This window comes from Notothenia rossii (genome assembly GCF_949606895.1).
Source record: "Notothenia rossii genome assembly, chromosome: 9".
In the NCBI taxonomy this organism is placed as follows: domain Eukaryota; kingdom Metazoa; phylum Chordata; class Actinopteri; order Perciformes; family Nototheniidae; genus Notothenia; species Notothenia rossii.
Genome location: NC_136907.1, coordinates 56,036,374 through 56,048,661, shown reverse-complemented (window position 1 = coordinate 56,048,661; position 12,288 = coordinate 56,036,374). Strand labels below are relative to the sequence as shown.

General features: G+C 41.7%; 2 protein-coding genes across 8 annotated transcripts; both read right to left on the bottom strand.

The window, feature by feature from the left end:
• Positions 1–2,153: 2,153 nt before the first annotated feature.
• On the bottom strand, positions 2,154–5,982 carry LOC307019728 (C-X-C chemokine receptor type 4-like). The gene is made up of 4 exons (XM_079650804.1): positions 3,766–5,982; positions 3,440–3,648; positions 3,064–3,347; positions 2,154–2,968 (listed from the first exon to the last, which is right to left on the bottom strand). Exons 1-4 carry the CDS (start codon positions 3,778–3,780, stop codon positions 2,373–2,375), a joined length of 1,104 nt encoding a protein of 367 aa, XP_079506930.1. The 5' UTR covers positions 3,781–5,982; the 3' UTR covers positions 2,154–2,372.
• A 152-nt stretch (positions 5,983–6,134) lies between these two features.
• On the bottom strand, positions 6,135–10,852 carry LOC307019732 (uncharacterized protein). 7 transcript variants are annotated; one of them, XM_079650812.1, is made up of 7 exons: positions 10,734–10,841; positions 10,169–10,322; positions 9,471–9,542; positions 8,562–9,043; positions 7,952–8,027; positions 7,280–7,408; positions 6,135–7,196 (listed from the first exon to the last, which is right to left on the bottom strand). In XM_079650812.1, the coding sequence occupies exons 4-7, from the start codon at positions 9,007–9,009 to the stop codon at positions 6,812–6,814; spliced, it is 1,038 nt and encodes a 345-aa protein (XP_079506938.1). In that variant the 5' UTR covers positions 9,010–9,043; positions 9,471–9,542; positions 10,169–10,322; positions 10,734–10,841; the 3' UTR covers positions 6,135–6,811. The 7 variants fall into 7 exon arrangements, with proteins under 7 accessions (XP_079506938.1, XP_079506936.1, XP_079506937.1 ...); XM_079650810.1 differs by having other exon boundaries at positions 10,231–10,322; XM_079650811.1 differs by having other exon boundaries at positions 10,236–10,322.
• Between the last annotated feature and the right edge of the window lie 1,436 nt (positions 10,853–12,288).

Below are 12,288 nucleotides of genomic sequence, written 5' to 3'. Positions count from 1 at the left end.
GTTGAGATCTGGAGACTGGCTAGGCCACTCCAGGACCTTGAAATGCGTCTTACGAAGCCACTCCTTCATTGCCCGGGCGGTGTGTTTGGGATCATTGTCATGCTGAAAGACCCAGCCACGTTTCATCTTCAATGCCCTTGCTGATGGAAGGAGGTTGTCACTTAAAATCTCACGATACATGGCCCCATTCATTCTTTCCTTTACACAGATCAGTCGTCCTGGTCCCTTTGCAGAAAAACAGCCCCAAAGCATGATGTTTCCACCCCCATGTTTCACAGTAGGTATGGTGTTCTTTGGATGCAACTCAGCATTCTTTCTCCTCCAAACACGTCTAGTTGAGTTTTTACAAAAAAGTTCTATTTTGGTTTCATCTGACCATATGACATTCTCTCAATCTTCTTCTGGATCATCTAAATGCTCTCTAGCAAACTTCAGACGGGCCCGGACATGTACTGGCTTAAGCAGGGGGACACGTCTGGCACTGCAGGATTTGAGTCCGTGGCGGCGTAGTGTGTTACTGATGGTAGCGTTTGTTAATTTGGTCCCAGCTCTCTGCAGGTCATTGACTAGGTCCCCCCGTGTGGTTCTGGGATTTCTGCTCACCGTTCTTGTGATCATTTTGACCCCACGGGGTGAGATCTTGCGTGGAGTCCCAGATCGAGGGAGATTATCAGTGGTCTTGTATTTCTTCCATTTTATAATAATTGCTCCCACAGTTGATTTCTTCACACCAAGGTGCTTACCTATTGCAGATTCAGTCTTCCCAGCCTGGTGCAGGTCTACAATTTTGTTTCTGGTGTCCTTTGACAGCTCTTTGGTCTTGGCCATAGTGGAGTTTGGAGTGTGACTGTTTGAGGTTGTGGACAGGTGTATTTTATACTGATAACGAGTTCAAACAGGTGCCATTAATACAGTTAACAAGTGGAGGACAGAGGAGGCTCTTAAAGAAGAAGTTACAGGTCTGTGAGAGCCAGAAATCTTGTTTGTTTGTAGGTGACCAAATACTTATTTTACCGAGGAATTGACCAATTAATTCATTAAAAATCCTACAGTGTGATTTCCTGGATTCTTTCCCCCCATTCTGTCTCTCATAGTTGAAGTGTACCTAGGATGAAAATTACAGGCCTCTCATCTTTTTAAGTGGGAGAACTTGCACAATTGGTGGCTGACTAAATACTTTTTTGCCCCACTGTATAAAGCCCATGAGAGTTACAGTGATGCCACAATCCAGTCTTCCTTTTATTGCTTACTAACTGTATTCTTCCTATTTGTCTCTCACAACTCTCATCTTCATCCTCCTCAGCTCTGCTCCAGGAAACAGGACACGGTGAACTTCCAGCTTCTGTTTCTCACACTTCCAAGTGGAAGTAGGCATGTGGGAAGTGCTTTGTATACATGTGTGTGCATTTGAGTACTGAACAAATGGACCTCCTGACCCCTTTATGCTCCCTTCTCTCTCACGTAGAAGAAACAAACTGTTTATATCATCATTGTTGATCTGCACAACCATGACAGTGACAAACACACAAAAAAATGTGACTCAGATACACCTGGCCACCAAACGTCCCATTTGAAAAGAGCACAGTTTCATTTTTGGAAAGAACTTTACCGTGCCCATGCTCCGGATCAGTGGATTCAGATGGCAGGTAGCGGCTGACTGATCCTGAATCACTACAAATGAAGACAGGCTGATGATAATACAGATAGGAACACAATACATGCCACAATGCCAAATCATTTCAACACTGTTTTTCTAATGCTATGTATCTGTTAACTGCCCACTCTGCCCCCAAACACCAAGTACAACAAAAAACAATCGTGATTTGTCACCTTGGACACTGCTGTCGGCTTCAAATTAAACCACGAGCGAGAATAAATAGATTTGATTCAGCCATTTCACTATTCCACCATTCCTGGCCCATTGCAATGTGTTTTCTATGATAAAGGGTCGGCCATCTCATTAGCTTGCTTAGTAGTCTCTGAAGTGTTTATGTAGTTTTGGCTTTAAAGTAATTACATGAATGATATCTATCTCCCCCACTGAGAATGAGTGTTTGTTGTGGTTCATTGCTTTAAGTACAAGACAGGAATTTACAGTTTCACTCAGGAAGCCAGAGACCTATTTCACAACAAAAGACATTTTCACACATATGGGTATTTTGTATATTTTATTAGAAAACATCAATACACACAGCAGAAACAAAATCATGTCTAAAAACAGTATTTACAGGAGAACCCCCACATGGAGGGAGAAGACAAGTCGTAAACCAGCAGACTGCTCCTCACTTTCTCAGACCTTTTGTGTACATGTCCTTAAACACACACTTATATACACAGTATATATATATATATACATGCAACAGAAGCAAACACTAGCTGGAATGTAAACTGGAGGACTCAGACTCTGTGGTGGTGGAGACCCCTGGGCGTCTTCTTGGTAAAATCTTTAAACTTGAGGCCCGGCTCAGAGTGAGGGCTCTGCGGGCCGAGCTCTTGAACCCGGCCCCCAGGAAGGCGTACAGCAGGGGGTTCAGGCAGCAGTGTGCAAAGGCCATGGGCTCAGCCACCACCAGCCACACGCCCAGCACGGCCTCCAGGGTGCAGCCGCGGGGCAGGACCTCCAGGCGCAGTAGGGCATCCACAGAGATGCCCACTCCGTAGGGCAGCCAGCACACAAAGAAGCAGAGAACCAGAGCGATGGTGGTCCTGACTGCTCGCCGCTTCTGCCTCTGGCCCCCCAGCGGGCCCCGAGTCAGCCGGGTGACGATGACGCAGTAACACACCAGGAGGACCAGGCCCGGGATCACCAGACCCACCAGGACCAGCTGGAGACGGAAGACTGCAACCCAGATAGGAGCGTTGTCTGCTGGGTAGAACCGCTGGCACAGAGTGGCCCCCTCCCCCCCCTCCTGAGTCCTCGCAAACACCAAGTCTGGCACTGCCAGGAGGCCAGCAGGCAACCAGGCACCTGTAGAAGAAGAAGAAACAAAACATAAGAGACTGTGGGGGGAAGAACAAAGAAGTTGCATGGGGGAAATAATGTCTGTCAAGTTCAACACTCACCCACATACACCAGTCTGTGTGCCAGCAGCTGCCTCAGCCCCCCCGTGTTTGTGTACGTGGCTCGGACCACTGCCAGGTAGCGGTCCAGGCTGATGAATGCCAGGATGAGCACGCTGCCGTACAGGTTAACCGTGTAGATAACGTGCACACCGATGCAGGTGGCCGCACCGAAGCGCCAGTCGGCCAGGGCTGAGTCCACGGCCCAGAACGGCAGCGCCAGCACAAACAGGAGATCAGCTGCTGAGAGATGGAGGCGATACCGGTCTGTGAGGCTGCACTTTGACCTGTAGACCAACACAGGAGGGAAAACCATTCATCTTATTGGTCAAGGACACAAAGAAACTCACCAGATCACCAACAATAAACATCATCTCACCTGCGTTGGCAGCCCAGCACTATGACGACGAGCCCGTTTCCTGTGATTCCGAGGATGAAGATGAGGGCGTAGACCACAGACAAGAAGACCTGCTGAAGGTCAGCAGTCATCACCTGCTCCACGTCACAGGGCTCCTGCAGATCCCCCGCCAGGTCGCCGGATCCAGAGCCGGAGCCTGTGTCATTGAGGTCGTAGTCGAAGAAGATATGCTGGGGAGACAATGATGATTAAAGACAGGAAGCATAAGGAAAAAGCAACAATCGATTGTAAACACAGATTTGTGAATCTACTTAAAAGCTTAGTTTGACCACACATCACAAACTCACCTCATAGTAAGACATGACGGAGGCAGTCCCTCTCTAGGCGGAGTGAAGTTGAGATTTCTGTCTGCAGGGGATATATAGTTGCGATCATGCTCCTCCCCCAAACACTCCAACACATCTGTGTTCCTGCTGAAACGTTTTTCCTGTTTTCGAGGTCTCAGGTGCTGATAATGGTTCTATCACAGGATACTGAGTTTGCGTGTGCACTGCATGAATTGTTTTGGCCCTGAGACCTCTGGTTTGTCATGATCACAACCTATTGGCAATAGGAAAGACTGCAGATGAGAAACAGACCGTGTTTGTTTGTGTCCCTCCAAACTGCACGCTCTGTAAGCTCAGCACAAGCAGCAGGATTTTCAGCAACCAGTGTGAACATACTTTTTGTATTTGATTATGTAGCGATGCATGCTAGCACGGGAGACCAGAAGTGAATTGGAGATGATTATCAGCCAAGTTTACTTTATGAGTTCCTCTGATCTGTCACTATCAGTAACACATTAGTGTGTGAGTGTGAGTCAACTTTCTAAGGGCAACATAACAACATGTTTATCACTGAGTTGTGAGCTAGAGCACATCCTTCTGAAAAGTGAAACTGGATTTTTACAGTGTGTAATATAAATAGAGGATTCACTATATTTAAGTTTTCGCTGATATCTTTTTTGGCTTATTACCGTTATACCTTCATATTATTGTATGTAATATGTATGTGAGTAAGTCTTTCATGTAATTGAATTCACATATTATGATGTTACCTGTGATGGCCCACTGGCAGATGCAGACATGCTTTCCATAATGTACACGTTCACTGGGCAAACATGGCCTGTGATATTTAATATTTTAATAAGCCTTTTTCTGTCTATACCAAGTTTGTGTATTTGTACGTTTCATCATGATGCATAGGCATGTGCATAGGCTTACTATGATTATGAAATAAAAAATGGTTTCGAATAAACTATTTTAAATGCATTATTAAAACCATAAGTAAAATAAGGAATTACAATTGGCAATATCTATTTTACCTCATGTCTTTAAATAAGTAAAATATTGAATTAAGTTGTACCTCCCAATTAATTTGCTTCAGCATTTCATGATCGTTTGGTTTAAAGAACATTTTAAATGTAAATAGGCAGCTCAGAGAAACAGCTGCTGCTCTTATTGACAACAAGTTTAATAAAGTCAAAGTGATTTAATTCATAATTAAAGGCATTTAATTATAATTCATGTTTTATTTGTTTACAATGAAACTCAATATTCTACATCCTTGGTGTTGGTCAGCAGACACATTTCCTGTCTTGGCACTCGCTATTTTGATTTGAAATCCTAAACCTCCAACAGTACAATATAATCCCATGAGTAAACAGCAACACGTCCCAAAACAAACTCCGACCCAACTCTCAGTCCCTTATCTCTCGCTCCTTCTCCACACCCTTCCTCCACACTCACTGGTATCAGCACAGATCTCTGGAAAACAACTTTGATGAGTTACAAAAACAACTTATACTCATCAAATGATTTAGACAATTTAAACATGATTTTCTTGTAACAGAGGGCCTGCTGAATAGTAAACTAGTTTTAAATCTCATCATTTTCAATATAGAAAAAAATGATGTTATCAGACATGCGCCATGCTCCTTCCATTTATATATAAATGATATAACTTGGACTTGGAATGTATGAACTATAAATTGACATGGTTGGAAACATAATGGAACACAAGAGCGAGCACCTGATGTGAACTGTTACTCGTGTTATTGGAAATAAATTCCATACTGGTTGTCCATAACAACCTGCTGCTGCATGTTAACCAAAGCCAAGCGAGGAAAGTAACATAACTAACATTTTAAAAATGGAGGCCCTATTGTTATGTTCTTTGTTTTTTCCCCCTTTACCTTAAGTGTGTTATATGCATGTATATTGTTCATTCAAGAGGATGTGTCTCTCCCACACTCAAAAACTTTAAGCAGTTGACCAATCACAACAGAGCCGGCCAGCTAACCAACAATAGCAGACTGGGCTCTGGTTTCAGACAGAGGGTGAAAAGAGGTGAAAAATAAAGAGCGTTTTGAACATTGAAGCATATAAACATGTCAAAGTAGAGGCAGAAAATACAAATAAGAAATCTTAAATTAGCTAGTAGGGCCCCAAAAGGTGGCTTTTAAATTCCTAATTATAATTAAATAAAATTTGAGGTGTCATTACAGTAAACAAAAAGTAGAGAATAAAACGTTCTTTCTTTTTTTTGCTGTTATTAATTCAAATGACTGATTTTAAAAACATATATATAAACATATTTATTGGTATGTAATGTATAGTATTAACATACGGTATATATTTTTCTGAAAAAGGAAAAAATGTAATGTCAACACAATTAATCCCACAGGGCTGATATACAGTGCTGATTCCTTTATTAAGTGGCGCCACCATGTGGGCTTTAACAGAGAGGGTCTAACAACACTGCCCGACACCTGAAAATAGTCCATGTTTACACACCCACCACTTGGAACTGTCTTTCATTTGATATACTTAGTAAACAGGCTTTTTTTTTTATACAGACAGGTCAAGGATATAATGTGTCCCAAATGTATACTGCGTACTAAATGTAAACATATAGTTTTGCAATTATAAGAAAATATGTAAGAATCAATAATCCTTATATCTGCATTGTGGTACAACAAAAAAAATAGATTCTTCTTTAGAATACTGACTGTTTTGTCACGTTATACTTTCCCACATACAAACTCAAAACAGCATTGGATTAGTCTGTCATGTATGTCTACTGGTTTGATCAGTCTATTCTAGGGATTGGGTAAAATATACATGTACAAAAAAAAAGAAGCAACACTCACGTTGTGTGTTGAATTAAACTACTTGCTAACAATAAATAAATAACATGCAGGTATGTGGAACTGTATCAGTGGTCTACTCAACTCAGAAACATCAAGAACAACAGAGAAAATAGGAGGGCTAAAGCGCAAACTCAACAAGTAAAAGCTACATCAGGGCTTTAATACCTTCCTGAAGTTTTATTAAATAAAACAGAGTCACTTAGCTAACGACTTTCTTTCACGACCACGTTGCTGTTGCGGCGCAACTGGGCAAGCAAGTCTCTGAATCCACACGCCTTTTTCGCTGCTTTCTGATTGGATGGGAGCTCTCTGGACTCAGTGAGTTCCAGGGAAACGTTGGCGGGGATCAACTCAACAGTCAGATGTTTGTTCGAATCATCGCTGACTTCTTGATTGATCTCACCTTCCAAACCAGCGCTGAGAATGCTGCTCTTATCGGTGCTGCTTACACGGATGTTTTGGAGGTGATGGTTGCTGTGGAGACGCTGCTGCTTCGCCAAACAAGGACCCTGTGAACCAACTCTTCTCCTCTTCCCCCTGCTCTTCTTCATTTGTTTCATTGGCGTTCTGAGACACCGTCTAAGGTTTCTGATACAAATGATGAAGTCATTTTTCATGCTAACAAGCTCATTGAGGCTTTACTGCTTTAAAGGTGATGTGTTAGACGTTACCTCTGGAGGAAGCTGTGCGGTCTTGTGCAGGCTGAAGATTCCAACTTTCTCCCACATTGAGAGTTCCGCTTTGCACCATTTGTGGCCTTAAGTCTTTTCTTAACCAGTTGTACCTGGATCAGAAGCTTCCTGTTGAAATACAGCAGTTATAAAGAGCTGAGAACATTTGTATTTGCATAGCTACAGGTGTTACTTTTGTAAAAAGTTATACGATGTAACATTCATACATTAACATCAGTGAAACCGACAAGACCTGTAATATTATCCCAAATGTTTCCAACAACTTTTAAACCTAGGGAAATCGGCAATTTTAAAACAAGGTAATGGACCATATTAGTCAGGCATATGAAGTGGCAAAAATATCCCCCTTGAGCATGTTTTAGCATAGTTGTTTTATTGCTGTATATTTAAAATGTTGAAAGATTTGAGTCAACACACACACACACACACACACACACACACACACACACACACACACACACACACACACACACACACACACACACACACACACACACACACACACACACACACACACACACACACACACACACACACACACACACACACACACACACACACACACACACACACACACACACACACACACACACACACACACACACACACACACACACACACACACACACACACACACACACACACACACACCGTCTTTCATTATGCAGCTTCCTCGGTCTCCAGCTCTTGATCAGGACCCACTCGTCACATGTCAGGGACTTGGGATCTTAAGTACAAACGGAGAGAGGTTCAACATGTTATCATGCATCCTGAGAGTAAACGCTGCAGAGATGCACCTCCTGTGGCAGATGAGTGTGTCCCGTGTAAATGTGGAAGATATAAAAACAATAGTGCAAAACTAGTAATGAAACTGGCTTTGAAAAACAGAAATGCTTACAGAGGTAGTTATACTATTCATAATTCAATGCGAGCACATGGTTCAGAATCGACTTCATTGGACAAGTTGAATCAATAAAAAGATGCAGGTATCAATAGAAAACTATGTCCAGAGAATTATTATATAAAATGTTTACGCTGAGCCTTCATTTACAGCAATTGCATCATAACTTTTATTGAAGTCGCAAATATTTGGAGATCACCATTTCACTATATACAAGGCTGGCTGATAGCATGCCAGGAAGGACTTTGTGTTTTTCACTGTGACGATACTTTGTTGTACTAATATTTGAGGGTACCACGTGCACATTTCCCAACACATACATTACTGTATCCACTGTTGCTTAAACAAAGAATAACTCACCATCGTCCAGGAGTTTGTCTTTCATAGGTCTTTTCAACTTCTTTGCCTTCTCGTAGAGGCTCCTACAGGCTGTGCACAAGCCCTGTGAGAGAAGCTGTTTCCTTCGAGATGCATTATGGGGGAGGGAAGGACCAGACACTATGCTGCTTACAGAGACACGGTCTGCATCTGAATAATCCACTTCTTCATCAGTTACCTCTACAAACCTCTCTTCATCCTCCTCTCCGACACCTTTAGCCTCAAGTGTGCTGTTAATGACGTCAAGGATGTCGCGGTCCCTCCTCTCCTCGGCATGGACTCTACTGTCACTAGTTTCTATTTTCTTCAGCCCATTCCTCTTTGTCCTACTCCTCAGCTTGCGCTGGATAACTTCTTCATCCGGGCTGGGGTCTCTCTGGGCGATCTTCTTGGAGGCCTTTGTTAGGCTTGAGGAGCGTTGTGTCAACATGGATGTTTTCCACTTCAGACGATACTCAAATGACCTGTGATAGAGAACAAACCTGTGATAAAGAGCCCATGAGGGGTTATACATTTGTACATGATCACCAAGATGCAAACCTGTATCTTATTCAACAAGTTCTTCAAATAAGTCCTAAAACACAGACATTTGTACGCTTTCATTCCCTCGTCTCCAAGTGAATGTTTTTTTGATGTTGCACGAAATAAGATCTGTGGTTGACTCAAGCTTAGGAGATTTTATAGGTTTTGTTTTGAAACATAAAATACCCAAATGTATTAATTTTGTAGCATATACACATCTTTAAAATAATGCTGGCTAACATAGGGCTAAATTAAACTACCTAATGTTGATATGCCAAATAAAAAACCCTATTGGCTTTTTGACAAGGAAACCAGTGTGATGCTAACTTCTGTGTTGGCTTTTAGAAAAGAGTTTTCATGTGGTCCTACCAATGATATTCTACTCGTGTGGACAGTGACGACTCCACGCCATCTGCCTCATACTCGCTGTCAGAGGCCAGCCTACAAAGACAACAAAACAATTGAATGATGATGACGATTGGGTAGAAGAATAACAAAGGCACAATGTTAGAAATAACATTCTGCTGGATCTCAATTGTCAAGTCACTGTTTCATATGATTCAAAATCAAAGATTGGCATAAAGGTTTTTTTTTTTTAAATCAGAAGAGCATCCGGACATGTTTGTTATGTAACACACCACCTCTTGTACATGTAGTAGGTGTTGTTTTCACAGCTTATCCCCCATCAACTGAGAACACACAAACAGCTAATTAAACACAACTATATGTAGTAATATGTGTTCTGAAACTAGGTCTGAACAGGATATCAAGAGCAAGAGCTTGCTTTACGATCACAACTCGAAAATGTCCATGATCCATATTATTAACCCATAAGGACCCGTGTCACATACACTTTAAATGTTCTAGAAAGTTCCTTACACAGCTTTCGCTTTGTTTTTATCTCATGAAGTCCCTGTGACACACACTGAACAGTCTGGTGGGTCACGGTCCAGGTCATGTGTACTACCCTTTATATATACAGTCTATGGTACTACCGTAAACAAGAACAGAATGAACAACATTAGCACCGGGATCGTCAGCACTGAAACTATGACTCTAAAACTTACTGCTCCTCAGATCACTCAAAGTCTACGTGATCAAACATGACTAAAGGAAGCCAGACGCTTACTTAACTAGGACTCGAGTTTTGTTGAGCTTGGACGGTCTGAAGATGCGCGCGGTGGGCAGAAAATTCGCGCCGGTTGATTTCTTCTTCTACGGCTGTGTGGACAAAGAGAGAAATGGCGCCACCTAGTGGGTTATGGCTAGAAAGGATCCGTCTTGTGTAAATATGACGTCACGTTCTCGTTGTAACTCTCGTTGTAATCGGAGCGGCTCGGTAACACATCTACAGCAGTAACATGCTACATACACATTAATTCGACAGCAATATTAATAGAGAAACATTAGACATAATAGTGAAACACTGAAAGGGAAAATTTTATTGCACCAGGAGCTATCTTGGGACTTTTACTGTGACAACGTTGACTTGCCTGTGAATAAAAAATAAACCATAGTGTTGGTGATCTACAGTGTTGTCATTCTTCTTTGAACAGCAAGACCGCTAACACCCTATTTCAACAATCACACTCCCTGTAATTGACATAATTAATAGATAGTTTAGCTTCTTACCATCATTTGCTGTGGCCCACCGATGTTAGTTAACGATCTTAACTGAAAGGCTGCCTGCCAAACGTAAACATTCAGCCACGTGACTTGCAAACTCTCGCGAGTTCTTCTTCTTCTTCTTCTTTTATTTAATGGCGAATCGCTTCCACTTGGAGCATATATCGCCACCTACTGTTGAGTTATTACATGTTCATATTAAATCCTTATCCTCAGACCTGTGCTTTTGAGGAATTTGAAAACAGCTTGTTTGCTTCATTTCTTGATTTACTTTCATATATTGCCTTGAAATCCATGTCCTTGATGTTGAGTGGTTCCAGTGCAGTTTTCAGAATGAATCTTTGTCTGTTATAATCCGGGCAGCTAAAAAATACATGATGTATTGTCTCTGGTTGTTGGCAACCATCACAATTGCCATTTGGATGTTTTCCAATCAGATGTAGTGATGAGTTTAGTCCAGAGTGTCCAAATGTTATCCTGCTGTTAATGCTCTGTTCTCTTCTACTACTCCCCCAAGTGCTTCCTGTTCCTACTTCCCTTTGTATCTGGTATAGATGTCTTCCTTTGGTGTTACTGTCCCATAGTTTTTGCCATTGTTGCTTGATAACCACTTTTGTAAAATATTTGACTTCTGCTCTACTGATGGGTACCATAATATCAATCTGGTTTGCTTTCAAACCACATTTTGCCAGTTGATCCACTACTTCATTCCCTTTAATACCCACATGCGCTGGAACCCACACAAATTGAACAACAATTCCCAGATGAACTAACCTAAACATGCTTTGTAAAATTTCATGTAAAATAGAAGTTGTTTATACTCTCCAGAGCTGCACTGGAGTCAGAGCAAATGACCACTCGCATTGGCTGTATTTCCTCTACCCACTGAAGTGCTAGAGAGATAGCCATCATCTCTACTGTATATACTGCAATGTGATCACTTGTACGCTTTCCCACTTTGACTTTTAACTCAGGAACATAAAATGCACAACTAGTTAGACCATTTTCTGGATTTTTGGATCCATCAGTAAATATTTTTATAAACTGCCCATAATGTTCATGTAGAACAGTGTTCACATAAGCCTGTACATTGAATTTGTTTTTCATTGAATGTACCCGTTTCACTAGTGACAAATCTACTATAGGTTGAGGTAGCAACCATGGTGGAACAGCTGATAACAACACCGTCGGACTAATATTCCATTCTTTAACTTTGAATTCCTTACATATTTCCGAAACACAAAAACAAAAACTTTCTTTTTTTATTTTGTTACTTTCCCAACTTCTTTGTACAGTTTGTTTAGTAGGGTGAGTACCTTTATGACCCTGTAGATTTGCCCAGTAATGAACAATTAACTGCTTTCTCCTCAAAGAAATAGGTACTTCTCCGACCTCTACCTGAAGTGCCGACACTGGTGTAGATCTTACTGCCCCACAGCATATCCTTAGTGCTTGTGCCTGGACTCTATCTAATTTTTGAAGAGAAGAATATGCAGCTGACCCATACACTATTAGTCCGTATTCTATGGCTGATCTTATTAAGGCCGTGTATACGTTCCTC

Coding starts and splice junctions, on each gene's coding strand:
- LOC307019728 (XM_079650804.1), bottom strand. Junction 3,348..3,439: donor GTGCTGGGCTGCCAACGCAG/GTGAGATGATGT, acceptor GTTGGTCTACAG/GTCAAAGTGCAGCCTCACAG. Junction 2,969..3,063: donor ACACAGACTGGTGTATGTGG/GTGAGTGTTGAA, acceptor CTTCTTCTACAG/GTGCCTGGTTGCCTGCTGGC.
- LOC307019732 (XM_079650809.1), bottom strand. CDS start 9,009: ATGTTGACACAACGCTCCTCAAGCCTAACAAAGGCCTCCAAGAAGATC. Junction 8,028..8,561: donor AGACAAACTCCTGGACGATG/GTGAGTTATTCT, acceptor TTTGTACTTAAG/ATCCCAAGTCCCTGACATGT. Junction 7,197..7,279: donor CCGCACAGCTTCCTCCAGAG/GTAACGTCTAAC, acceptor CATTTGTATCAG/AAACCTTAGACGGTGTCTCA.